This window comes from Vulpes vulpes, chromosome 6 (assembly GCF_048418805.1).
Source record: "Vulpes vulpes isolate BD-2025 chromosome 6, VulVul3, whole genome shotgun sequence".
Classification (NCBI taxonomy): domain Eukaryota; kingdom Metazoa; phylum Chordata; class Mammalia; order Carnivora; family Canidae; genus Vulpes; species Vulpes vulpes.
In genome coordinates this window covers 74,654,849-74,681,305 of record NC_132785.1, presented here as the reverse complement: position 1 = coordinate 74,681,305, position 26,457 = coordinate 74,654,849, and the positions used below count along the sequence as shown (strand labels likewise).

General features: G+C 39.2%; 1 protein-coding gene across 1 annotated transcript in view; it reads left to right on the top strand.

Annotated features, from left to right (window-relative positions):
- The first annotated feature begins 1,560 nt into the window (after positions 1-1,560).
- Positions 1,561-26,457, top strand: part of SNX6 (sorting nexin 6) — a 61,072-nt gene continuing 36,175 nt past the window's right edge. Inside the window, exons 1-6 of the mRNA XM_072761411.1 lie at positions 1,561-1,689; positions 1,846-1,893; positions 16,510-16,614; positions 17,438-17,548; positions 19,951-20,072; positions 22,006-22,129. Coding sequence (XP_072617512.1) covers positions 1,684-1,689; positions 1,846-1,893; positions 16,510-16,614; positions 17,438-17,548; positions 19,951-20,072; positions 22,006-22,129 — 516 coding nt within the window. The 5' untranslated portion in view covers positions 1,561-1,683. The remainder of the gene's footprint in view (positions 1,690-1,845; positions 1,894-16,509; positions 16,615-17,437; positions 17,549-19,950; positions 20,073-22,005; positions 22,130-26,457) is intronic.

Sequence of the window (26,457 nt, the reverse complement as noted above, 5' to 3'; positions counted from 1 at the left end):
AGAACATTCCTCCTGACACTTCATCACACTACACTGGCACCACATGATGCCTCATGACTCTCAGTGAAAAAAAAAAACACTACTCCAGTCGTTATTACAATGCACTGGAAAACAAGAAACAAAAGACAAAAAATAAAGACACCCCCCGCCCCCATCAAATTGGAGAGTAATCCTTGCTTGGGCAGTAACGTAATTTTTCTATACCTCAGTTCTCCTTACATACAAAACGAAAGCTACAAGAAGTTCTCATGAAAATATTAATAGTTTAACATTATTGTTTTGAGAGCTTTGACTCAACAAGATAGGACGAAGCGCCTGGCAAAATAGGGAGAGAATCAAGCGTGGAGGGCCTTAAATGCTAGGTGGAAGAGTTGGACCTTCATATGATAAAGATGCATAAAGATTACTGAACAAGTTAGCACCCTTATCATGGTTATCTGTGTCTTAGGGAGGAAAACTGGCAGCAGGATATAGAATGGAGGAGAGAGAGATAGAAAAAAGGAAAGTTGGGATCCCTGGGTGGCGCAGCGGTTTGGCGCCTGCCTTTGGCCCAGGGCGCGATCCTGGAGACCCGGGATCGAATCCCACATCAGGCTCCCAGTGCATGGAGCCTGCTTCTCCCTCCGCCTGTGTCTCTGCCTCTCTCTCTCTCTCTCTCTGTGACTCTCATAAATTAAAAAAAAAAAGAAAAGAAAAAAGGAAAGTTAAGAGAGTATTGCAAAAGTCCAGACAAATACTGAGGGTAATTGCTGTGGAAGGGAAGAGACCCATTGTTGTGGACTGGGACCAATTTAAGAGATAAGACAGATAATCAATTATAGACCAAATAGAATTTGTTACTAAAGGTGTGACGAGTGATGGAGGGGAAGGAGAGATCTGAATAGGATTTTGAGGTTTCTGGCCTGAAAAATGTAAAGATGCTGATGCCAATAAGTGACCGAAAGCACAAGGATGGTGTATGCGCGTGCGCGTGTGTGAGTGCATAGCAGGTGACATGGGGCAAAGGTTAAGGAATGACTTTGTTGCATCTTTTAAATTGCCTGTGGCCACTCCTGTGGTGCTGTCCCCCTGGACAGTTAGAGTAGGTCTGGAGGCACTTGTTCTACTCTTATAACGCGGACAGCTCAGCTCATCTTTATAGTCCACAACCATTAGTGCCCCAACCCCTGAGGTGTTATTACCTCACCAACAGTAAAAGCTTGATTACAGCTGACTGTGCGGAGGCCCTCAGTTCCCACAATTTCTATGGGCAAAATATTAATTGTGATTAATTACCGCCTGGCATAATACAAAAACTAGACGATTTATTGTGGCTTCTGGAGAGCGCTTGCTTGTTTTTTTTTTTTTCCGCTGCAGCCCTGAGGGAAAGGAAACTGGACGGCTCCCCAGGTGGACTCGGCCCTTCCGGGTCAGAGCCGGCCGGCCGCGACCTGCCGGCAGCCATGTGGGCCTGGGCCTGCGGGCCCTTTCCGACCCGGCGCTGCAACCCCGGGCGGAGGGCCCAGCCTTCCTTCTTCCCGCGGCGAGCGGGCCCCGGGCCCCGGCACAGGGCGGGGCGGGGCAGGCCGCTCCGAGAGCCCGCCCCCTCCTGCCGCCACCAGCCCCGCCCCTCCCTCTACAGCCGGCTCCCTCCGGCCCCGCGGTGCGGTGCGCGCCTGCGCTGACCCTCGCCTCGGAGCAGCCATGATGGTGGGTGTTCTCAGCGGTGCCGAGCCCCGGGCGCGCGGTGGGGGCGGCGGGCGCGGGGCGGGCGCGGGGGCCGCGCCGGCCGAGCACTAATGTCTCCCTTTGTGTCTCCCCAACTCCCATCTTTTCCTTGGTGCGCCGGGCCCGGCGACCCCGCAGGAAGGCCTGGACGACGGCCCCGACTTCCTCTCGGAGGAGGACCGCGGAGTAAGTTCTGCCTCCTTCTCGCTCGTGGGACCCTTCGGCCCCCCGCCTTGGCCCCCGGGTGTGGTACCGGGCAGGGTCCCCGGTCGCGCGGCACCTTCTCCCCGGCGTCCTTTCGGTTTCCTCGCTGCACCGCGCCCCGCCCTCTTGCAGCCGTTCCTCCCTCGGGGCCGCTCGGTTCTGATTTCCCCGAGACCCACGGCCGCTTACTTGTCCGCCGCCCGGACGCCGACCCTCTGTTGGACCCCCTCCCCTGGCCGGCTCGGGGCGCAGGGGGGAAGTAGAAGTGGAGGCCGGAGCTGGAGCCTTACCCCTGCCCCCCGACACTTCGGGGGCCCTGAAAACCCATTTTCAGACCTTCGTGGCGGCACCCTCAGTTTTCTCCCGCTGTGGACCTCGAACCCGTGCCGCCCACTCTTATCTTCTAAAACGGATATAGTACAGGCTTTTTCTAAATTACCCTTTTGCAAGGAATTTTGCAGTTGCTGAACCTTAACTCTTCTCCAGTAGCTTACGAGATTGTGCAAAGTACTGGAAGCTTAGGGAACCTTAACGTTTCTTAATGCCCAAAAAATACATCTTTTACCGAGTTCTCTTGGTGGTTTGAGGCCAATTGCATGCTACTTAAGAAAGGGCCCCCAGGGCTCCGATTCCTCCCTCCCTCTCTCCCCTCATTTGCCCTGGCTGAAGGGTGGTAATCTATATAGTGCCTTGTACAAGTGAGCACTTGAAAAATACTGATATATGATTGCAGCTCAGTAAGGTTCCTTGGGTCCATCACGTTTAACAGCCTGCACTTCAGTTTTCCATTTTGCCTTTACTTATTCATGTTAGTTAATGTGAAAGATACATCAGTCGATTTTTGGCAGCTGATAAAAATATTATTGTAGGATATTATTTTTTAAATAAAAATGAAGTATTTAGTATTAACTGATGAGGGTTTTTGTTTTAAGATTTTTATTTATTCAGGAGAGATACACAGAGAGGCAGAGACACAGAGGAGAAGCAGGCTCCATGCAGGAAGCCTGATGTGGGACTTGATCCCGGGTCTCCAGGATCACACCCTGGGCTGAAGGCGGCGTTAAACCGCTGAGCCACCCAGGGATCCCCATTAACTGATGAGTTTTATAACTCTTTCAAGTAGAAGGATAAGGAGGGGGCTGCATTCTTTTATAAATGATGTTTTAATTTCTCAGTTTACACAAAAGCATCATTTAGAATTTCTAGTTAGTGTGAAAGCAGCATATAGGTTTTCTGGTTATTTCTAAAAAGTTTAGTTTCTAATAAGTTTTTAAAAACTCTATGGAGGGCAGCCCAGGTGGCTCAGCGGTTTAGCGCCGCCTTAAGTCCGGTGAGCCGGGATCGAGTCCCACATCGGGCTCCCTGCATGGAGCCCTCTGCCTCTCCCTCTGCCTGTGCTCTGCCTCTCTCTCTCTCTCTCTCTCTCTCTCTGTCTCATTAATAAATAAATAAAATCTTTAAAAAATAAAAATAAAAAAATATATAAAAACTCTGTAGATGTGTATCTGCATCTTCTGAGATACATTAAAGTTAGATGGGCACTTTAAAAATTACATTTTGGATTTTAAAATAGGGAAGCCAGTAGATTTGCCATTTCCTAATGAAAGGAGATGAATTGATTATAGTACAGTAAACTGATTATTCTTTTTTTAAAAGATTTTATTTATTTATTCATTCATTCATTCATTCATTCATTCATTCATGAGAGACACAGAGAGATAGAGAGGCAGAGACACAGGCAGAGGGAGAAGCAGGCTCCATGCAGGGAGCCCGACATGGGACTCGATTCCAGGTCTCCAGGATCAGCCCTGGGCAGAAGGGGGCGCTAAACCGCTGAGCCACCCAGGGATCCCCTAAACTGATTTTTCTAATTGTAAAGCAGTTGGCATTCTTTCTTTAGATAACTTTGTTTCTAATTTTGTGGTCTACCAGCAAAAGCGAACAGGATTTGCTCTCTGGTAAAATCTGACTAATAATATTCAGTAGAAGTGTTAATTTTTGGAGTATTTATGCTGATATGAAAATATTTTTTGGTTAACATTCACGTTGATTGTTTTATGCCTTTGGTAAAATTTGTTTATGAAACTCGAAGCACTTATGTAATGTGTCCAAAAACTTTTTTCATGTATTATAAAATTAAAGGTAAAGGGAGACAAAGAGCATGCCTGACCAGGAGGAAGTGAAAAAACATTACCATGAATTACAAAGCATTTAGACTGTCATGGTGAATATGTATTTATGTGCAGTTCTTCCTTATTTTTGTCCTGTGGAACTGGGTGAATCATAGTAATAATTATAGGTGGGCATTGTCTTAAGTATAAGCATTGTTTCATTATATCCTCTAATTATCCTTGTGAAACTTTTAGTATTCACCTTTTACAGATAAGAAATCTGAACCTTGAAGAAACTAAGTAAGCGGTGTAAGGTCACACAACCAATGAGTGGGAAAGGTAGACTTGAAACTAAACCATGTTTCTGATATCAGAGCTAATACAAGTGTTTCTCAAAGTAACCTTGAAACATTTGCTTCAGAATCACCTGGGGTGTTTGGATAACGAAACAAAAGTTTCTGGGTCCTGCTATAGTAAATCAGAATCTCCTGAAGTAGTGAGAAGGACATTTTACTTTTTAAAATATTTTTTTCTTTTTCTTTTTTAAATCCAGTGTAATTGCCATACACTACTTTTTCAGCAAACAACCAGGAATATTCTGTTGTGCACTGAAGTTTGCTTACAGCAATACAGAAATATCTGGCCTGTTTAAGTTTCCTTATATTGTGTTTGTTCTGATAGAAGTAGACTGCCATAATTAGAACTTTTAGACATTGTACTAAAAGTTTAGGTTATCTTGATCAGCCTTTTGAGAAAGTCTTGATAGAGAAAAAGCATGAAGTGCATATATTGATAAGAATTTTGATATAGGGATCCCTGGGTGGCTCAGCGGTTTAGCGCCTGCCTTTGGCCCAGGGGCGAGATCCTAGAGACCTGGGATCAAGATCAGTCCCATATCAGGCTCCCAGCATGGCGCCTGCTTCTCCCTCTGCCTGTGTCTCTGCCTCTCTCTGTGTGTCTTTCATGAATGAATAAATAAATAAAATCTTTAAAAAAAATTTTTTTTATATAAATCACAGATTCAAAATAATGCAAGCATTTCATACAGAGTAGCGAGTAAGCAAAACTAAAGGCAACATTTTTAAATACATTCTTAAGCAGCCTTCAATTTTCATCAGGATATTTGGCAGAGAAGAGAATCTTACAGCCTCAAGAAAATATTGTTATGTGAAAAACTTTTTTAAAAAGCAGGCTTTAAGAAATACACAGTATTGAAAATTACTGGCCACTCCTCAGCCGTACCTCTACATAATAGGCTATTTTTTCCCCAAAATGAAGGACAGTGACATATTATTTAGTAAACAAATGAGCCCTTTGAACTGGACACATTTTGCTCTGATGTGCTTGTTAAATAAGAGCAGTGGGTGCCAGTGTGATGGAATAATTCTCTTAGCATTTGATTTTAATTCTAAATAAATTATTCATTGTTTTCAAAGTTACTTCAGGTGGAGTAAAGACACCTCTCCTGGATTCTAGCTTTGCTCCTCTCTCTCTGTTCCTTATCTTTGTCTGTTATCATTTTCCGGTCATGCTGGCAAGAAACTTCTGAATCCTATCCTTCATCTCCATATCAGAATAGTCACTGAGGCCATTTAATTTCTTTCTTTTTTTAAAAAAATATTTTATTTTTATTTTATGTACTCATGAGAGATACAGAGCGAGAGAGAGGCAGAGACACAGGCAGAGAGAAGCAGGCTCCATGCAGGGAGCCCGACATGGGACTCGATCCCGGGTCTGCAGGATCATGCCCTGGGCTGCAGGCGGCGCTAAACCGCTGCGCCACTGGGGGTGCCCGAAGCCATTTAATTTCATCTCAAAAATGTTTATCCCATCTTTCATTTGTATGGCCCCACTTAATGTTTAGATAACTTGCATGGATTGTAGCAGTACCTGTCATTGATCTGTGTCTCCTGTCTGTCTACCTTCCAATCCAGGCTTCACATTATTTAAAGTTACCTAACCTAAAATGACCAAGTCATATAACGACACTAGTCAAAAGTATTTACTTGGACCCAGTTCTTGCAGTAAGGTTCAAACTCCTTAGGCTAGCATTAAACACAATTCGTGACACTTTCAGGCTGGCTTCATTTTTCTGTATATCCTTAGCACTAGACATATTCTAGTCTGCTTGTCATTGCCCAGCCACCTCTGCACTTTAGTGTCTGCTTTATGCATGCTTATTAATCTTGTAGCATGCTTTTTTTTCTCACCTTTTTTTTGTCCACTTGAAATTTGATTATCTTTGAAGTCTTGGCCAGATGTTTGCATTTTCTTTTGCACCTACACAGCATGTAGCTTGAACAGATTCCACATTTATTGATGTTATTTTAGATAAAAATATGACATCAATTATGTTGACAGAGGAAATTAAGAAAGTTCCTGCCCTAAGATCATCACAGGGTAGTGACAGTCTTATGATAGAGTGCCATGGGAGTACAAAGGAAGGAGTGTTTGCCTTTGGGAGAAGGGGAAGTAGTAGTAAAGACATGATGATAGCTACATACCAATGTAGCATTTACTGTGGGCCAGGTACTTTGCATGTGTTAACTCAATTCTCAAATCTCTGTTAAGTGGCTGCTACTATTCTACTTTGGAAAGAGAACTGAGGTTCAGAGAGATTAAATAACTTGCCCAAGGTTATAACAGCCAGTATGAGCTGGATTCAGACTCAGACAGTCTAGCTTCAGGTCTGGCACTATTAACAGCTATTTATCACTTAAATGAACTAAGCCTTAAATATTGACCAGGAATTTTGTAGGCTCTCAGGGAAGAGGAAGGCTTGCCAGCAGAGTGGATAGCATGGGTAGGTAATTTGGTTCCACCTGAAGCACTTGTTCTTATAGGAAGCAAGGGTAGATATGGATAGTACAGATCAAGTATAAAGGGCATAATAATTAAAATTCTAAGCGATGGGAAGTCCTCAGGGATCATAAGCTGGGAAAGACCTATACGTAGATGAAGATAGCATTGTAGGTTAGGTTACTCTGATGTGGAGAGTGGTTTGATTCTTACTGTGAAGGCAGAGAAACCAGTTGACAGGCTGCTTTAACGATACGGATGAAAAATGCTGAAGGTGGGACACCTGGGTGGCTCATTGTTTGAGTGTCTGCCTTCGACTCAGGGTGTGATCCCAGGGTCTTGGGATCAAGTCCCACATTGGGCTCCCCGCAGGGAGCCTGCCTCTCTCTGCCTATGTCTCTGCTCATGAATAAATTTTTAAAAATCCTAAGTAAAAATGATGAAGGTATATGGCAGTGGAAGAGAGGATGAAGGAAGGAACATAGCAAAGAGATGTATAGGAGATAGAATTGACAGGGTATAATGACTGTATAAGTACATGGGAGAGAAGGAGGAGAAAATGAGGAATACAGGAGAGAAGAACAGAGTTAGAAGGTAGATAGTATGTTTGATTTCATATGTGTTGGATTTGAAGTGCCTAGAAGGTATCTAATCCCTTTTCTGCCAAACTAGAGTGTAAGATCTGGAAGAGTGGGGCTTGTGTCTTTTCACTGTTCCATCCCTAGCTCCTAGGACAGTGGTTTGCACATTGAAGACACTCAGTACTTATTAAAGTGAATACGTCCAGGCAGATGTGTCTAGTTGATAACATGAAAGTATAATTGGGAATTTAGAATAAGGTCTGAGTTTATGATAAATATTTAGGAGTTATAGTTGAGAATGGCTGAGATCGCCTAGGCTAGATAGCACCTGTGGAAACCAACCCTTAAGGGTTACAGGGAAGAAATGGATCGATTGACAGGGCTGAGAGGTAGGAAGGATATGAGAGAATTCCCATAAGTTGAGAGTTTAAAGAAAGTGGACAGAATGATCACCAAGGCAAAATACTGCAGAGAGGTCAAGGACACTAAAAAATACTGGATTTGAAAATTAGATCCTGTGTGTGAAGGGTTTGTGAGATCAAGGCTAACTAGAAGAGCAGTGTATGAGCAGATTGTGAAGCAGACAGCACAATTAAATGCTCAGGTGGACAGATAGCTCATCCCTCCAGAGGACACTGCTTATGAAAAAGTGGAGAATATGATGAGGCTAGATTTATTTGTAGGAGAGTTTATTGATGGATCTGAGGGGGAAAAAACAGCTGCTAGTGTTTGTTTCTTTAGAATGTGGGAAACAAGGTCACTTGTTGAGAGAGGGGGCGGAAATATAGAGTTGAAGTAGTAAAAGTTTGGAGTAGTTGCTGAAGGGAATCAGGGGGAGCTGAGCAGATCTACTCAGGAGTGTTGAATGGTTTTAAGAGCCTAATGCAATTTGAAGACCATTAATTTGCAGTAGACCAGTATAAGCAGTTGTGACTTTTCTCTAGCCACACAGGCAGCTAAGAAAGCAAAGGTGATTGTTGAATTGATCCTGAGTGGGAATTTGCAAGCCAAGTATGGCAAAAAGTAATGAGAGTTGACGGGACCAGCAAGAAAGGTATTGGAGTGACATATGCAGTGGAGTGGAAGAGGAGGGAAGTAGAAAAGCGTAACAGGCTGCAGACATGTGGAAAGATCACAAGATGGGGAAGTATTATAAGGTTAAATTGTACAGAATACAGTTGGTGAGGAAAAAGAATGGGAAATATTTAATTTTGTGTTTTATCACATAAAATTGTCTCCCTCACTACATATTTCTTGAAGGCAAGGCTTTTTGTTCACTTTATATGCTACACAACACCTAGGACAGTTGTTTGAAATTTATTAAAACAAGATGAAAAATCGATTATTTGGTTAAAAGTACTAGGGAAGCGGCTCCTAGATGGCATAGTCGATTGGTTAAGCCACCTGACTCTTGATTTTGGCACCGGTCATGATCCAGCCCCAAAGTGGGCTCTGCATTCCGTGGGGAGCCCACTTGTCTCCCCTTCTCTCTCCCTCTGCCCTATCCACAGCTCGTTCACATGTACTCTCTATATATAAAGTAAATAAATCTTAAAAAAAAAAAAAAAAAAAGCATTGGAGTGACATATGTGACCCTAGTAATGTTGTTGTTTCTGGTATAGTATATGAGAGGAAATCTGATTGCAAATTCCAGTTTCCAGAAAGTGTGTCTGTGTGTGTATATATATATATATATATGTATATATATACACACACACACACACACACACACACACACACATAATCAACCACTAATTTGACTGCTCAGTAGAAGACATACAGTAATAATAGAAATGATATATTATAGGACTTCCAAAATGATATCTGGGCTAGGAGTTCAGTAGATTTAAAATTTGGACTGAATTAGTGAGCCTAATGGAATTTACTTCTGTCTGTCTTAGGGGTTTTCCATTTACTATACTATAATTACAGTTCTTAGCCCGGTTATGGTTACCACCTTTCTTTCTACTCTTCTCTCCTTTGCACTCAGCATGTGTTTATTGAAGTCACCACTGGGAATATAGCAGTGAATAAAACAAAAATCCATGTCCTCACAAAATTGACATTCTAGTTAGGGAAGACTATTAAAAAATAAGATATAGGGATCCCTGGGTGGCTCAGCGGTTGAGTGTCTGCCTTCGGCTCAGGGCGTGATCCCAGGATCCGGGATCAAGTCCTGCATCGGGCTCCTTGCATAGAGCCTGTTTCTCCCTCTGCCTCTCTCTCTGTATGTCTCTCATGAATAATGAACAAAATCTTAAAAAAAATTTTTTTAATTAAAAAATAAGATATAGTAGATGGTAAACAAGTGATATGGAAAAAAATGAGGGAGAGATCGGGATTATTTGAGAATGGAGGGGAGTTGAGCTGTAGTCTTAGGGTTGCCAGGAAAGACCTTCCTGAGAAGGTGACGTTTTGGTAAATACTTGAAGGAAATGAAAGAGTGAGTCATGCAGATAGATATCTGGGGGCAGAATATTCCAGGGAGAGGGCACAGTAAGTGCAGACTCCTGAAGTGGTAGCATGCCCCAGTGTTTAAAGAACAAGGAAGCTATATGACAAGTTTACAGTGAACCAGAGGAATAGTAGATTAGCCTGGGAAATGATGTCAGATAGAGATTTTTTTGGGCCTGGGAGACCCCTGTAAGGCTTTTCTCCAAGTGGGAACTCTTAGGTTTTGAGCAGAGAAATGATTTTTAGTTTAATCAGATTTCTGGTAGCTCTGTAAGAAATAGATTGAAGAGGGTAAAAGGCAGAAGCAAGACACCAGTTTGGAAGCCATTGCAATAGTTATTTTCCTTTTCTTCCTTCCTCTGTCCATCTACCTATTATACATTTGCTTTTCTGACAAAAGATGAACAACCAGTTTTTTAAGAATGTTCTAGGATAGATACTCTATAGTAAATGAGTCAGTATAGTAAACTAGTAGCAAATGTCTTCTTTACTAAATAATTATATATGGAAAATCAGCAATAGGGCAGTGTCTTTAAATTATCTTTTTTTTTTTTTTAGATACTATTTTTTTGAGAGAGAAAGAGCAGAAGGGGGGTGGCAGAGGGACAAGCAGACTCCCTGCTGAACACGGAGCCTGCCACTGATGCTCAATCCCAGGACCCTGGGATCATGAACTGAGCTGAAGTCAGATGTTTAACCAACCAGGCGCCCCTAAATTATCTTTCTAATAATACTATATTTATGTTACTTAATCCATCTTCCCTGCCAAATCTTTCTCTTGACCTTGACACAAATGTTTAACCTAGTCAGTCTCTGACAAAACACAAAGTTTATCAGCCCATGTAAGGATTAAACCAGTGAATGTTATCTAATGAGAATTTCCTCACTAGTTTCAGACAGTTAATTAAATGTTGACAAATCACAAGTTGTTTGCTTTCACTCTTTCCCTAAATAAAAATTCTAACATTATTGTCTTTAAAGAAAGAAGAAAATATATCTGAAAAATCTTGTGTACATTTTATGTAACATTAGATTTACAATACGATACCTTAGCAAACCTAAGGCACAATTGATTGGAAGGTATACTTTTACGTACCACCAAGAAAGAAAAACTACTGTCAATTAAACTGTAATTTGTGGTCAGTTGCAAGACATTCCTATTTCAAATGTTAAAATGTGCAAAATACGCATCTAGAATTGATGAAATATAGCAGATTACCTTTCAGTGGAAGTTTCGTATTTATGTGGGGGATGATTTCATTTTATTGACCAGCTTTTCCATTACACATCTTAGTTATTAGAAACAGGACTTTAAAAAAAAAAAAAAACCGTAATGTGTGTGAAGCACATCTTCTTGTCAAACAAAGTAATTCCTTTATGTCTCCTTTTCTCTGTAAGCTCAGGAAATGGGAAAAAAAAAATTGTATGAAGTGTACACCGGAACTGACTGTAGAAAGATGTAATCAGAATGAACACTTCAGCTGATATTTTGAATTTACTATGAAGTGTAAATTAGAGGAGTCACAATCTCACCACCATCATTTTGCTGTGACCACATTTATGATTCATGCACTTTTCCCGAGATCAGTTCTAGAACATAGTTACTAAAAGAATGAAAAAGACAAATGATTGAATTAATGGCCATTGAGGCAATATATGAATGGCTACAAGCTTTAATAATGCATGTAAAAGAATTTACAGGGATCCCTGGGTGGCGCAGCGGTTTGGCGCCTGCCTTTGGCCCAGGGCGCGATCCTGGAGACCCGGGATCGAATCCCACATCGGGCTCCCGGTGCATGGAGCCTGCTTCTCCCTCTGCCTATGTCTCTGCCTCTCTCTCTCTCTGTGACTATCATAAAAAAAAAAAAAAAAAAAAAGAATTTACAGAAGAGTTAGAAAGTAAAGAAGTAGAAATGAGAATAAAAGAGGGAACTATTGTGGTCATGATCACAAGGGTGTAACCTGTGTATTTGTCAAAACTCTTCAAACTATATACTTAGAATCTGCATTTCATTGTATGTAAGGTATACTAAAAAAAAAAGCAGTAAATATATAATATAGGAATGTTTGTTATCAATAAAAGTTACAATTTTAAAAAGCCAAGTGTTGCACTATCAGAAAAGGAGGGAGTGTTTGATATATAGGGATAAGGAAATACAAGAAAGAATAATTTGGAATAATCTTAAATTGGAAGATAAATAAGTTACTTAAATGTAGAAACCTGAGAAGTATGTTACCACATTGATAATACAACAGCTAAAGTAAAATTAAGTCTGAAAATGAAAATGTATATATACATAGGAAATCCAGCAACAGGGATGCCTGGGTGGCTCAATGGTTTAACATGCCTTGCCTTCGGCTCAGGGCATGATCCTGGAGTCCTGGGATCGAGTCCCACATCGGGCTCCCTGCATGGAGCCTGCTTCTCCCTCTACCTGTCTCTCTCTCTCTCTTTCTGTGTCTTTCATGAGTAAATAAAAATCTTTTAAAAAAAATCCAGCAACAATGTTTTATGTAATCATTAAAAGAGAAGATTAGCAATTGAGCTGAAATTTTGACAATGTAAATGCAAAGACAACCCTGAAAATCTAGGCTAGGGTTCCCAAACACAGTTTTTAAGGCTTATTCCCCCAAAGATTTAAAAAAATTATTTAAATTCAATAATTAAGTAAATGATTAGTTTCAGAGGTGGAGTTCTGTTATTCATCAGTTGCATATAACACCCAGTGCTCATTACATCAGGTGTCTTTCTTAATGCCCATCACCCAGTTACCCATCGCCCTACCACCTCCCCTCCAGCAACCCTCCATTTATTTTCTCTAGTTAAGAGTCTCTGAAGATTGTTTTGATAAGTCTGTGTTAGGGACTGGGGTTCTGTATTTTTAACAAGCACCTAGGTTGATTCTTACCAGTTGCATTTGGGAAATGCTTAAGTAGGCAATGAAAACATAGGAAATGGAGAAAAGCCAAGGTTATTGTTCCCAAAATCATAATGATAAGTTTATTCGTTTCTTGTGGCTGCTGTAACAAATTACCACAAATTTAATGACAATACAATAGAAATTTATTCTCTTGTAGTTCTGTAGTCCAAAAGTCCAACATCAGTATCTTTGAGCTGAAATCAGGGTATTAGCAGGACCACACTCCCTGAGATTCTAGGGAAGAATTTCTCCTCTAGCTTTTGGTGGCTGCCAGCAGTCCTTGGTTTGTGGCTGTGTCACTCTAATCTCTGCATCCATAGTCCTGTTATCTCCTTTTTTGTCTGTCTAATCTCCCGGCACTTCCCTCTTATAAGGATACATGTAGCTGCATTTAAGGCCTATTTAGATAATCAGGATAATTTCCCCATCTCTAATCACACCTGCAGAGCCCTTTTTTTCCCATATAGGATAATGTCCACAAATTCCAAGGATGTGGATATTTTGGGGGAGCCATTATTCAGTCTACCACAGTAATCATCTTAAAAGTGGCCTGATTGTGAGTAAAGAGGAAAAAAGAAAGATTTTTTTTAAGATTTTATTTATTTGAGAGAGAGAGAGAACATGAGTTAGGGAGTGGGGGAGGGAGAAGAAGACTCCTTGCTGAGCACAGAACCTGAGATGGGAGCCCCCAGGACTGGGATCCCAGGACCCTGAGATCATGACCTGAAGTCAGACTTTGCCGACTGAGCTACCTGGGTGCTCCAAAAGGAAACATTTCTTAAAATAGAATTAAGGTAAGGGGTTGGAGAAGAGGTAGACTAGACCATATGAAGGCCTGATAAGACTAAGTCAATGGAAGAAAACCAAAAGACTAATGTTTTCAGTATTGCAGAGGCAATGAGATAGTTGGAAAATGAAAAAGGAAACTTCATAATTCAAGGCAACTTTTAATTTCATTTATCAGACAGTAGGCTATGTGTAACACTGAGTACAGTAACAGATATTTTAACATTTTAAAATGTTTTATTAAGTTTATAGTATAAACTTTTAAAAATAGGATTACTGATGAAATTTAACTTAATGTAAACTTAAGTTACCTATAAAATTTTTACTAAGGGTCATCAAAGTACCACATAATTTAAACAGTGATTAATTTTTTTCTGTGAATCTTAAGTAATATATGTAATGGTTTTTATGTTTTAAAAACATATCTTCGGGATCCCTGGGTGGCGCAGCAGTTTGGCACCTGCCTTTGGCCCAGGGCGCGATCCTGGAGACCCGGGATCAAATCCCACATCGGGCTCCCAGTGCATGGAGCCTGCTTCTCCCTCTGCCTGTGTCTCTGCTTCTCTCTCTCTCTGTGTGTGACTATCATAAATAAATAAACAAACAAACAAACGTATCTTCTCAGAACCAGTAGTGCAAAAGTGAAATACTGTTAATTTTTTCATTACTAATGAAAGTTAACTCTATTTAATGAAGTTTCATAAGATATTTTAATAGATTACAGGATTTCTGTATAAAGAAGGCTTCCCTCCCCCCCCCCCCCCCATTTATAAAAGTAATGTATGCATTTTGTGGGCAATTGGGAGAATAAAGGAATATATAAAGAAGAAAATCCACACTTTGTTGTATTTTCTTTAAGCCTTTTATATATACATTTTTATTTTTTTCATTTTTTAAAGATTTATTTTTTTGAAGAAAGCTAGGTAGTTAATAAACAAGACTAAATATTTCTTTGCAGCAGGCTAAGACTTTATTTTCATTTTTTAGTGTATTTCGGTTTTTTAATAAGTCTTCAAATTAGTCAAATATTTTAGAGTGTGTATTTGTCTAACGAGGAAGAAAAATAGAGAAAATTTAAGAATTATAAATAGAATTAATAGTAAGCCTTTTTTTTTTTAAGATTTTATTTATTTATGAGAGACACAGAGAGGCAGAGACACAGGCAGATGGAGAAGCAGGCTCCATGCAGGGAGCCCAACGTGGGATTCAATCCCAGGTCTCCAGGATTAGGCCCTCGGCTGAAAGTGACGCTAAACCGCTGAGCCACCGGGCTGCCCAGAATTAATAGTAAGCCTTATGAGTAGAGGGGCATCTGGCTGGCTCAGACAGTGGAACATGGAACTCTTGATCTCGGGGTGGGATTGTGAGTTTGAGCCCGACATTGAGTATAGAGTTTACTTTTTTAAAAAAAGGATTATGGGATCCCTGGTGGCTCAGTGGTTTAGCACCTGCCTTTGGCCCAGGGCATGATCCTGGAGTCCCGGGGTCAGATCCCACATCAGGCTCCCTGCATGGAGCCTGCTTCTCCCTCTGCCTGTGTCTCTGCCTCTCTCTCTCTCTCTCTCTCTCTCTCTGTCTGTCTTTCTTGAATAAATAAAATCTTTTTAAAAAAATAAATAAGGATAAGTAAAGAAATCTTCTCATAGATAAGTAAAGCACTAAATAGAGAATGTATTTAATTCTTTGAATGTATTAAAGCTTGGAGAGTAAAAGGAGATTTAATTCATATCACAGGTGATAGTTATTGGGTATTTACTATTTTTTTTCTTAGCACTTTACATATATGTAATATATTTAACTATTTTAGTAGTTTCATTGTTTATTAAAATAATCAGTAGAGTTAAAACTATTAGCCGGGATCCCTGGGTGGCGCAGCGGTTTGGTGCCTGCCTTTGGCCCAGGGCGCGATCCTGGAGACCCGGGATCAAATCCCACATCGGGCTCCTGGTGCATGGAGCCTGCTTCTCCCTCTGCCTCTCTCTCTCTCTGTGACTATCATAAATAAATAAAAATTAAAAAAAAAAAAAGAAAGAAACCTAACAAATTCTTTAAAAAAAAAAAAAAACTATTAGCCAGTATTCTTTTCATTATTTTTCTTGTTCTAAAAGATAAATACTTAATTTTAGAACACTTGAACTTTAAAGGACCATCTTCTTGGAAATTTATTACATGTATTTTTTCAAACAAAAGGTCTTACATATTTATTACTGAACCAACCAACTACCACAGAAACCTAGTAACAGAAAAGAAAAATTTCCCTGAAAAACATATCTATTGCTCAGGTAGTAGTGATGTTAGGAGTGATAGGATAGGAATATGTGACCTACATGCAACATAAATATGTGTGCCATCTCATGTGCTATTTCATGTAGACCAGCTTGGTTCTCCCAATTCCAGTACCAATACCTCCCCTTGAAGTTGTACCTGATTTTGTTACCAGTTTCATCTGAATCCACTGGCGAATGAAACGATTCTGCTTTTGTTTCTTGGCCAGGAATTACTTGATAGGTTTTGTGAGAAGACCCAAATCAGAATATTAATGTGCAGAGATGGGATTCAAACCAGCGTCATCCAAGCCCCTAGGTTAGGGTGCCTTCCAGGCTTCCCTGCTGTTGTCCGTGGTGAGGATCAGTCAACCACACACACCATGATGGCAGAGAATAGGAGAGAGAAAAAATAGTTTACTTTTTGAGTGAAATTATAATGAATTGTGGTTAGCCCATTGGCTCATACAAAGCATAGTTGAATGGTATAGAATGAAAATTGATTAAAGTAATAACCTACCCAAAGCCCCTGCCTCTCTAAATATATGAGGTTTAAAAATGAACTTGAGTACTTTTTGAGATTCAAGATTCTTTTATTTTTGTTGTTTTTGCATTGTCTTAATATCTGAGAAAAGAATGAAATTCTGTATAAGCCCACAGAATTTTCATTATCTTTTTCTAGCTTAAAGCAATAAATGTAGATCTTCAAAGTGATGCTGCTCTGCAAGTGGACATTTCTGATGCTCTTAGTGAGAGAGATAAAGTAAAATTCACTGTTCACACAAAGGTAAATGTGATTTTGTTCTTGTATTATTTTAACTATTTATTGTGCTAATGTTACATATGATATATTAACTGGAACTTTGGTTTTGAACAAAATTAGAGTATTTTAGTTTATAATTTCACTGTATTTGAACAGTTTTTTAAAAGTGTACTTTTTTTTAAAGGTTAACATTTAAGAATTAATCACAGAACCTAGATATAATGCAAATTTAATTTTCTCTAGATATTTAGTAACATCTTTCACTATTTTTGTTTTCAATTTTGTTTTGTTTTTTCAGTTAATTATATTACTGTCTTATGGGGCACCTGGGTGTTTCAGTTGGATAAGCGTCCCACTCTTGATTTCAGCTTAGGTCAAGATCTCAGCTTGCCCCCCTCCCCCAACCACGCTCCCCCCACCAAAATAAATAAATAACGTCTTTAAAAATAAATAAATAAATTACTGTCTTACAAATTATTTTCTTATTGGATCTCACTTCTCCGGCACATTTTCAGATCGTAGATTTATTTTCCTTTGAGTACTTGAGTTTAATATATATTAATAATAAGTGAAAAGTGAAAAATAATATATACTAATATATATTAATAATAAGATAACTTAATAAGTAATGGTAGCAGTACAATATAATAATAAGAGACTGTCAACTTACTTTCTTAAAGATCCCAGGATAATTTTGTTGAGGTGTCTCAGAGTTTTCATAATAGAGGTTAAAAGTACTAATAATCATTCTTGTAAGACTAATTTAAGAAAATAAGATTTAAAATGTTTATTAAAAGCCTTTTAGTGTAATTTTTATTTTTATTAAAGAGTATCTCTGTCTTTACAGAGTTCATTGCCAAATTTTAAACAAAATGAGTTTTCTGTTGTTCGACAACATGAGGAATTCATTTGGCTTCATGATTCCTTCGTTGAAAATGAAGACTACGCTGGTTACATTGTAAGTGTTGGGGTTCCATTTTAATCCCATTTTCTAGAAGCTTTTTAGATACTTTATATTAAATCTTACTTAGTATTTTAGTGAGCTGGTGTGATTTTTTTTAAATTGTCAGAAAAACACAATTGACTACCACTTCTTACCCTGAATTGCCTAGTTTGAGAGTGTAGAGATATGGATATATTATGCTCCTTCATTTAAACTTAAATTCTTGGGACACCTGTGTGGCTCAGCAGTTTAGTGCCTGCCTTTGGCCCAGGGCAGTATGCTGGAGTCCCGAGATCGAGTCCCACATCGGGCTCCCTGCAAGGGGCCTGCTTCTCCCTCTGCCTGTGTCTCTGCCTCTCCCTCTCTCTCTCTCTCTCTGTCTCTCATGAATAAATAAATTAATTAATTAACTTAAATTCTCACTCTTTATTGGAATTGAAATGGGCTTTTCAAACTAGAGATTAAGGGAATGTTATAAACCATTCTGGTTTTGAACCCTTAGGTAGACATACTCAGAGTTGGAGGGTTCCTTAAGAAGTTATTTAATCTGGATGGCTCAGTGATTGAGCGTCTGCCTTCACCTCAGGGCGTGATCCTGGTCTGGGGATTCAGTCCTGCATCAGGCTTCTTACGAGGAGCCTGCTTCTCCTTCTGCCTATGTCTCTACTTCTCTTTCTGTGTCTATCATGAATAAATAAATAAAACCTTGAAAAAAAAAAGATTATCTTATCTGGGGCACTTGGATGGCTCAGCTGGTTAAGTGTCTGCCTTTGGCTCAGGTCATGATCCCAGAGTCCTGGGATCCAGCCTCAAGTAAGGCTCTTTGCTCAGAGGGGAGTCAACTTATCTCTCCCTCTGTCCATCTCCCTGCTTGTGTGCGTGCTCATGTGCTCTCTCTTTCTCTCTGTCTCTCAAATAAATAAAATCTTAAAAAAGAAATGTTACCCAAGTATGCATCAGATGTTGCACCTCAGCTGTTGACCACACTCAGATTCCTGAAATTTAGTTTCCTTTGATCTCCTTGAAATTATCCTGATGATTCTATCTCCCTCCTGTGGCCACTCCTTCTGTCATTTGCTTTTTCTTTGTATAACTCAGAATTTGGTGGACAACTGGCAGTACATTCTTTTTTTTCTTTCTTTTTTTCTTTTCCTTTAAAAAAAATACCAGTTTATATGAAGGATCAACTCAGGAACAGCCAAAAGGAAGAAGTGTACATAGGACAGGGTACAGAGGGGGAGATGGGGTTGGTGCAGAACTTTCATGCCCTGTCCAGGTGTACCACCTGCTACCTTCCCAGCATGTCAGTGTGTTCACCAACCTGGAAGCTCCTTCTTTTCCCATCTTATTTCCACCTTTTCTTCTTCATCTTGTCTTTTTTTTTTCTCTCCTTTTTTCTTCTTTTTTTTTCTCTTTTTTTTCCCTTTTTTTTTCTTTCTTTTTTTTTTCTTCAAGTTGTCTAATGGTATTTTCTTACTACCATGTCCTCTTATAGACTAAATAAACACTCCTCAAAGATCAAGACCATGTCTTACTTATCTTTATATGCGCATTGTTCAGCATCATTCCTAGCACATAGTAGATGTGGTGTACAAGCATCAATGAATGTGTGCTCAGCTGTATGTGCTGCTCCCTTCCTATTGCTTTCCTCAAGCGTAACCCTTTTCTTGTATTCATTCTTTAACTTTCTCCTATCTTTTCTTCCTTTCATCTCCTTGCTTTCTTTATTTCCCATCATTTCTCCTTAACAGTTGTTACTTGTAGACCCTCCTTAAGATAAACTTTTTCTTTATCCTTCCCTTGAATGATATGACTCTTCTAGATTGTACATTTTTATTTAAGGTAAGTGTTTACTTACCTACTGTGAGTGAGTAGAATGATGTTAGTCATTAATCCCTGTCTTATTCTCCTGGTTTTAAGTCAGTGCTTTATGCTTCTGATAAACCCCTCTGATTCAGGAACCCTTTTTAACATTCCTTGATGGATCATACTATTGACATTTGTAAATTTTAAAAAGATAGTATAGCATAAAGCTACTATTAATTCCTTAATTAAAAAGATACATATTTGTATTTAACCAAACCACTTACATACTTCTGAAAAATGGTATACATCTTTTAATGTATAGTCAGAGCTTAATGTGTATGTACGTTTGAGGACTCTCAAGTTGTCCCATCCGAATCTGCAGGTTAAAGTTTGGGAACTAGTGTTCTAATACTAGAAAATGGTGCTCTGTTGTATTTATGTCTTCCTTGATGCAAAGGAGCTAATCAGATTCTCTAATCTGATATTCCTGGTGTCATGCTCATTCAGGATGTCCTTAGCTTTCCCAGATACAATCTTTTATGGTGGCAGTAGTAAAACTGCTGTGAAAAAAAAATAGTCTTTAAAATTAGTGACTTGATTCTCTTAAACAGATCCCACCAGCACCACCAAGACCCGATTTTGATGCTTCAAGGGAAAAACTACAGAAGCTTGGAGAAGGAGAAGGGTCCATGACAAAGGAAGAATTCACAAAGATGAAACAGGAACTGGAAGCGTATGTGATTTTTGTTGTTGTTTTTGTTAATTGTGCTTGTTTTAATGCCTTTTTTCTGTGCTCTCTGATATCCCGTCCTTTTAATCATTTCACCACAGTGACCCTTTCTGAAAGATGCAGGTTTAAGCCAAACAACCAGTTTTAATGATCATGATCAGAGCCTACAGGAAAATTATAGAATAATTGTTTGCATTGTAAAATTCTTTAAATTATGTTTTAAATGGACTTTGTAAATTGAAAGCAGAGAATCCAAAACTTTATTTACAAATAGTAGAAAGGGAAATATGACTTTTTAAAGCAGAATGTAAGTTGTTTTGTTTTTTATTTACAAGGTCTTAGTCACTGCCAGCCTGATTTTCTTTTTTTCGGTGTGTGCATACTACTGAAACTGCGGTTTCTCATAGAAATATACATTGAGCAACTCTGCATATATTGTTTTCTTTTTTTTTTTTTTTTTCTTAAATACATGAGTTTGTATGTGTGTTTGTTTTTGCCCTTTTTTTCTGCCTCTGGCTTCTGGCTGAAGGGAAAAGAATAGGAGCAAAGTAACGAAAATAGTTTTTAAATGTTTTTCATTAAATAATTATTAGTTTCACATATACTAGAAATGTATTAAGTCCTTGAAAAAATTTGAGATAATTTCTATTTTATTTTTAGCATACTTGCTAAAAATACCAAATCTTCCCCCTTTTATTAGACATTTGAAGTAATTTTAGAATTGTGGTATATTGTTTTTCTATATTTTGGGAGCTATACAAGGAAATACTTCCCTTGCATCATTGTCACCTCCATCATTCTTTCCGTGGTCATTTCTCCTCTTCTTGCATTTCTTTTTCTCCTCTTCAACTTAGTTTCAGCTTTTAAGCGTATATCCACACGGCTACTAGACTCCTCTTCAGAATGCTAATAGCTCATTTGACAAGATAAATTAGCAAAGTATATATTTTTTGTCAAAAGTGTAAGGTGACAGATACTTTAAGATTTTTATCCATGCTGGGTGCAAGCAGTAGTCTGAGAGTAGAGATACATACTTTTTATAGTTATAAGACTGAAAACTGGAAATTAGCAGAGCACATTAATATTAAAGAATCTGTGGTTTTCCAGTGGCCCTGATCATGATTCTTTTGTGGTCTGGTTAGGGGTTGGATAACAGAGAACCTTGGGTTTATTCTACTGCTACCTCCATCCTCTGCATCCTTCTTTTTTGTCTTCACTGAATGACTACCCTCACAGAGATCAAACTTCTCCCAACATTGGTCCTGCTGGTTTGCTGGTATGTAAAATTTATCCTCCTTGCACGTAGTTGAAGCAAGAATATTGGGCCTTTTCCTTGAGTGTTTCTTTTTTCAAACTGACATGTATTACAATATGATCGCTGTGATTCACTGATATTAAAATATTTTAAACACAGTTTTTCAATGTAATGACAAAAATTAGTCTCTCTGTGGTATGCTTTTTTCTTGTGTGTTTGGGGTCATTAGATAAAAATAATTATTAATGTTGAAAATATGTTTACTGAGGTTTGAGTTTTAATTTTTTCTTATGTAAAGGTGTTTAAATGCAGTAATTATTTAGAAATTGAGTTACAAAGATTGTATCAAATAATTCTTAGTGTACTTTCTCTGGAGCTGAAAACGAACACCCCAGTAGTCACCTTTAACATCAACTTGCATAAAAAGAAAGGTTCATAAAACCTAAAAATATTAACATTTAAGTATAATAAATACTATTAACTAGCATGAAGCCTTTTCAGAGCTGGGTTTTACATATTTTATTAACAGTTCAACTAAAATCTTTGTTTACATGGATTATATCTTTGTATCTTTAATTTTGCATTTAGAATAATTCAGAGCATCTGTTGAAAAAAAAATTGTTACAGATGATTTTCTAGTTGGTGCAGTGTTTTACCTGTAATTTTGTGTATTGTTTCTAGTGAATATTTGGCAATATTCAAGAAGACTGTTGCAATGCATGAAGTGTTCCTATGTCGTGTGGCAGCACATCCTATTTTGAGAAAAGATTTAAATTTCCACGTCTTCTTGGAATATAATCAAGATGTGAGTATTAATTAAAGTAGTGATCAAGGTTTATTTTTAGAGTTACTAGAAAAGGCAGGGAATAGCTAGATGACCCTTTTTCTAATGTTCTTAGTTTTCAAGGCAGTTTAAAATGACACTTTTGTTATGGTAATACAGTATTTCAATAGAACTTGAGTAGATTCATTGAAGAAATGAGAGTAAATCATGTCACTACCATGGGACATGGGTTTTCATGCTGAATTGTGAACTTCTTAAGAAATAGGGTTATCAACTTGATTGTTTTCTTAAATTTGAGTTTTGAAGTCCTCTGAAGCCTTATGGGAAATCCCAGGGGGAGGTATTTGAGCTAAAGAATTCCAGATTACCTTTTTTTTTCTTTTTAAGATTATTTATTTATTTATTCATGAGAGACACACACAGAGAGAGAGGCAGAGACACAGGCAGAGGGAGAAGCAAGCTCCATGCAGGGAGCCCGACACGGGACTTGATCCTGGGTCTCCAGGATCACACCCTGGGCTGAAGGCAACACTAAACCACTGAACCACCTGGGCTGCCCAAATTCTGGATTATTTTTGGGTTAATCATTGACTTTTGATCTGTTTAACTGACCTCCTGTGATGCCTGAGTAGCTCGGTGGTTGAGCATCTGCCTTTAGCTTAGAGCATGATCTGATCCTGGGATCGAGTCCCGCATTGGACTCCCTGTGAGGAGCCTGCTTCTCCCTCTGTCTGTGTCTCTGCCTCTGTGTGTGTCTCTCATGAATAAATAAATACAATCTTTATTCAAAACAAAATAAAACTGACTTCCTTCAGTGGGATTGCTCCTAATCTCCCTTCCAGCCCTGCCTGAAAAGTTTGTTATAGTGGAAATAGAAATATTGATGCTATTGATCTTTTAAGGTTTCTTCATTCATAGTACTAGCAAAAAAATTTTTAAAGGTGGGTCATACAGATCTTGGGATTTATATTTGAATGACAAGATTAACTCATGATTTTAGCAAAAAACAGATGTGTCATAGTGCTAGTTTGCTTACAAGTCAACATTAAGATCAAAGAATTTTGTATATATAAATTTGCTCTTCTGGTTTGGTCTTAATAGACAGGACAATGACAATAGAATGTCCTAAGTCTAGCAGTAGAACATATTTTTTTGAAGGGTATGAAGTAACTCAAGATCACAGAAACATAGCACTTAAGCATGGGTACTTTCACGAGCATAAATGTAGTATGTGATACTGGCCCATGATCATTTGTAACTAGGAATTAGAAAGAATGCTGGCTATATCATGAATTATAAGAAGCTTAAAAAAAAAAAAGAAGAAGCTAAAAATCATGAGTAGGGTTGCCAAAAAACACATGGTACAGAATGCTCTCATCAGTTTTTTACCTTTATGTGTTTGTTTTTGCTCAACCTTATTTGTGGTCTTGGTCAGGACCTTAATAATAATTGGTAGAGGGGATCCCTGGGTGGCTCAGCGGTTTGGCACCTGCCTTTGGCCCAGGGCGCGATCCTGGATTCCTGGGATCGAGTCCCACGTCGGGTTCCCGGCGTGGAGCCTGCTTCTCCCTCCTCCTGTGTCTCTGCCTCTCTCTCTCTCTATCATAAATAGATGATAGATAGATAGATAGATAGATAGATAGATAGATAGATAGATAACTCTTTAAAGTAGTAATAATAATAATAAATAATTGGTAGAGGGGCAGCCCAGGTAGCTCAGCAGTTGGGGCAGCCCTGGTGGCTCAGCGGTTTAGTGCTGCCTTCAGCCCAGAGCCTGATCCTGTAGACCCGGGATCGAGTCCCATGTCGGGCTCCCTGCATGGAGCCTGCTTCTCCTTCTGCCTGTGTCTCTCCCTCTTTCTCTCTGTGTGTCTCTCATGAATAAATAAATAAAACCTTTAAAAATAATAATAATAATTGGTAGAGCCATGTTGGTATACAGGGAGGCATGGTATTATCATTTCAAGGCTATATGTGCTAGAGGAGTTTCATGTTCCACATATTTTATCCCATTGACAAATCCCTTCGTGCTATATGAAATTCTAGGTCTATATTTTTTAAAGATTTATTTATTTATTTTAGAGAGCATAAGTGGATGTGGATGTGAGCAGGGGGGAGGGGCAGAAGGAAAGGGAGAGAATCCTCCATCAGAGTCCCCACTGAGGGCAGATCTTGTCTCAGGGCTCAGTCCCAGGACCCTGAGATCATGATCTGAGCCAAAATCAGGAGGTAGGCACTAAACCAACTGAACCACCCATGCACTCCATATATATCTCTATTTTTAAAATTTACATATTTATTTGTCTTCCTATCCCAAAAACGTAAGCTCTAAGAAGACTTTAATTCTTCAACATTATATTCTTAGTACGTTAGAATAGTGGCTGACAATTAAGATGTCAAATGAGTATTTGTTAAGGTGATAAGTAAATGATTATTAATTGTTTAGATGAGCTTTATCTAAAGAGCTTTCAGAAATCTTAGGGTTTCATAAGTTTTTTCCCATCAACATAGATTTATTTTTCTTCCTCCCAAACTAATATATGCTTAATAGAGATAATGGTGCAGTGCATTATAAACCCTTTTAATATCAGTATATGGTGTTTTGGAGAAACTCTAAAGAGACAAGGTGTTTTGCAAATATTATATAACAGTTAATCAATAGTGAGGCGCCTGAGTGGTGCAGTCGATGAAATGTTTGACCTTTTTTTTTTTTTTTTTTTTTTTTAAGATTTATTTCTTTATTTATGATAGACACACACAGAGAGAGAGAGGTAGAGACACAGGAGGAGGGAGAAGCAGGCTCCATGCCAGGAGCCTGACATGGGACTCAATCCCAGGACTCCAGGATCACGTCCTGGGCCAAAGGCAGGCGCTAAACCACTGAGCCACCCAGAGATCCCTAAATGTTTGATTGATTGATTCAATCAAACTGTTGATTTCAGCTCAGATTGTGACCTCAGGGTCGTAGGATTGAATCCCCATGTCAGGCTCTGTGCTCAGCATCAAGTCTGCTTGTTGTTCTCCCTCTGCTCCTCCACCTGTTCACTCTTTCTCTCTCTCAAATAAATAAAATCTTTAAAAAAACAAATAAACCCTAAAAATTACTGATTGCTCTTCCTGGTCCCTATTCCTAATAGGGAAACCCCAAATCCTGTCTGATATACTCCCTTACTATATTAGGAATGTGTCCACTTCTTTCTATGATCAGACGTAAAGATTAGTTCTGACTTTTATCATTGACTGGATTATTTTAAAGGTATTTTTGGTATCTGTTCTTTGTTTTGAGAGAGAACAGGCAGGTGCACAAAGAGGGGCGGAGGGAGGAGAGAGAAAATTTTTTTTTTATTTTTTATTTTAAATTCAATTTAATTAGCATATATTCTGTGATTAGTTTCAGAGGTGGGATTTAGTGATTCGTCAGTTGCATACAACACCCAGTGCTTATTAGTTCAGGTGCCCTCCTTTATGCACATCACTCAGTTACCCCATCTTCCCACCCACCGCCCTCCAGCAGCCCTCAGTTTATTCCCTATAGTTAAAAGAGTCAAGAGAGAGAGAGAATCTTAATTAAGCAGTTTCCACACTCAGTGCAGAGCCCAAAATGGGGCTTATTTCCTGACCCTGAGATCATGACCTGAGCCAAAAATCAAGAGTCAGATGCTTAACTGACTGAGGCACCTAGGTGCCCGAATTATTGAAAACAGCCCCTGTCTGCTCATTCAACCTCCAGTCATCTTTCTCATCTCCTAAGTTTGTATTGAGTTCCCTTGGTGTTCTCCTCGTGCCCTATGGATTCCTCTAACATTGTACTACTCACCCTATGTTTAATCATATGTTTCTCCATACTCTCTTCTGAAAGATAAATTATTCTAAGAGTAGGGACCACCTTTGGGCACTGCTGGCTCAGTCAGTTGAGTGTCCAAATCTTGACTTTGGCTCGAGTCTTGGTCTCAGGGTCATGAGATTGAACCCTACATTGGGCTCCATGCTCAGTGGGAAGTCTACTTGGGATTCTCTCTCCTTCTGCCTCTTCCCCGACTCGTGCTTGCCCTCTCAAATAAATCAGTCTTTAAAAAAAAAAAAAAAGCAATAAGGACCACCTTATAGTCATCTTTATATCCTGAACACCTAGCACAGTGTATGATTGTAATATACATTCGGCAATTGTTCATTTAATGAGTGAATTAATGATTTAATTAATATTAAAAGTGCAGGGAATCCCTGGGTGGCTCAGCGATTTAGCGCCTGCCTTCTGCCCGGGGCGTGATCCTGGAGTCTCGGGATCGAGTCCCAGGTCGGGCTCCCTGCGTGAAACCTGCTTCTCCCTCTGCCTGTGTCTCTGCCTCTCT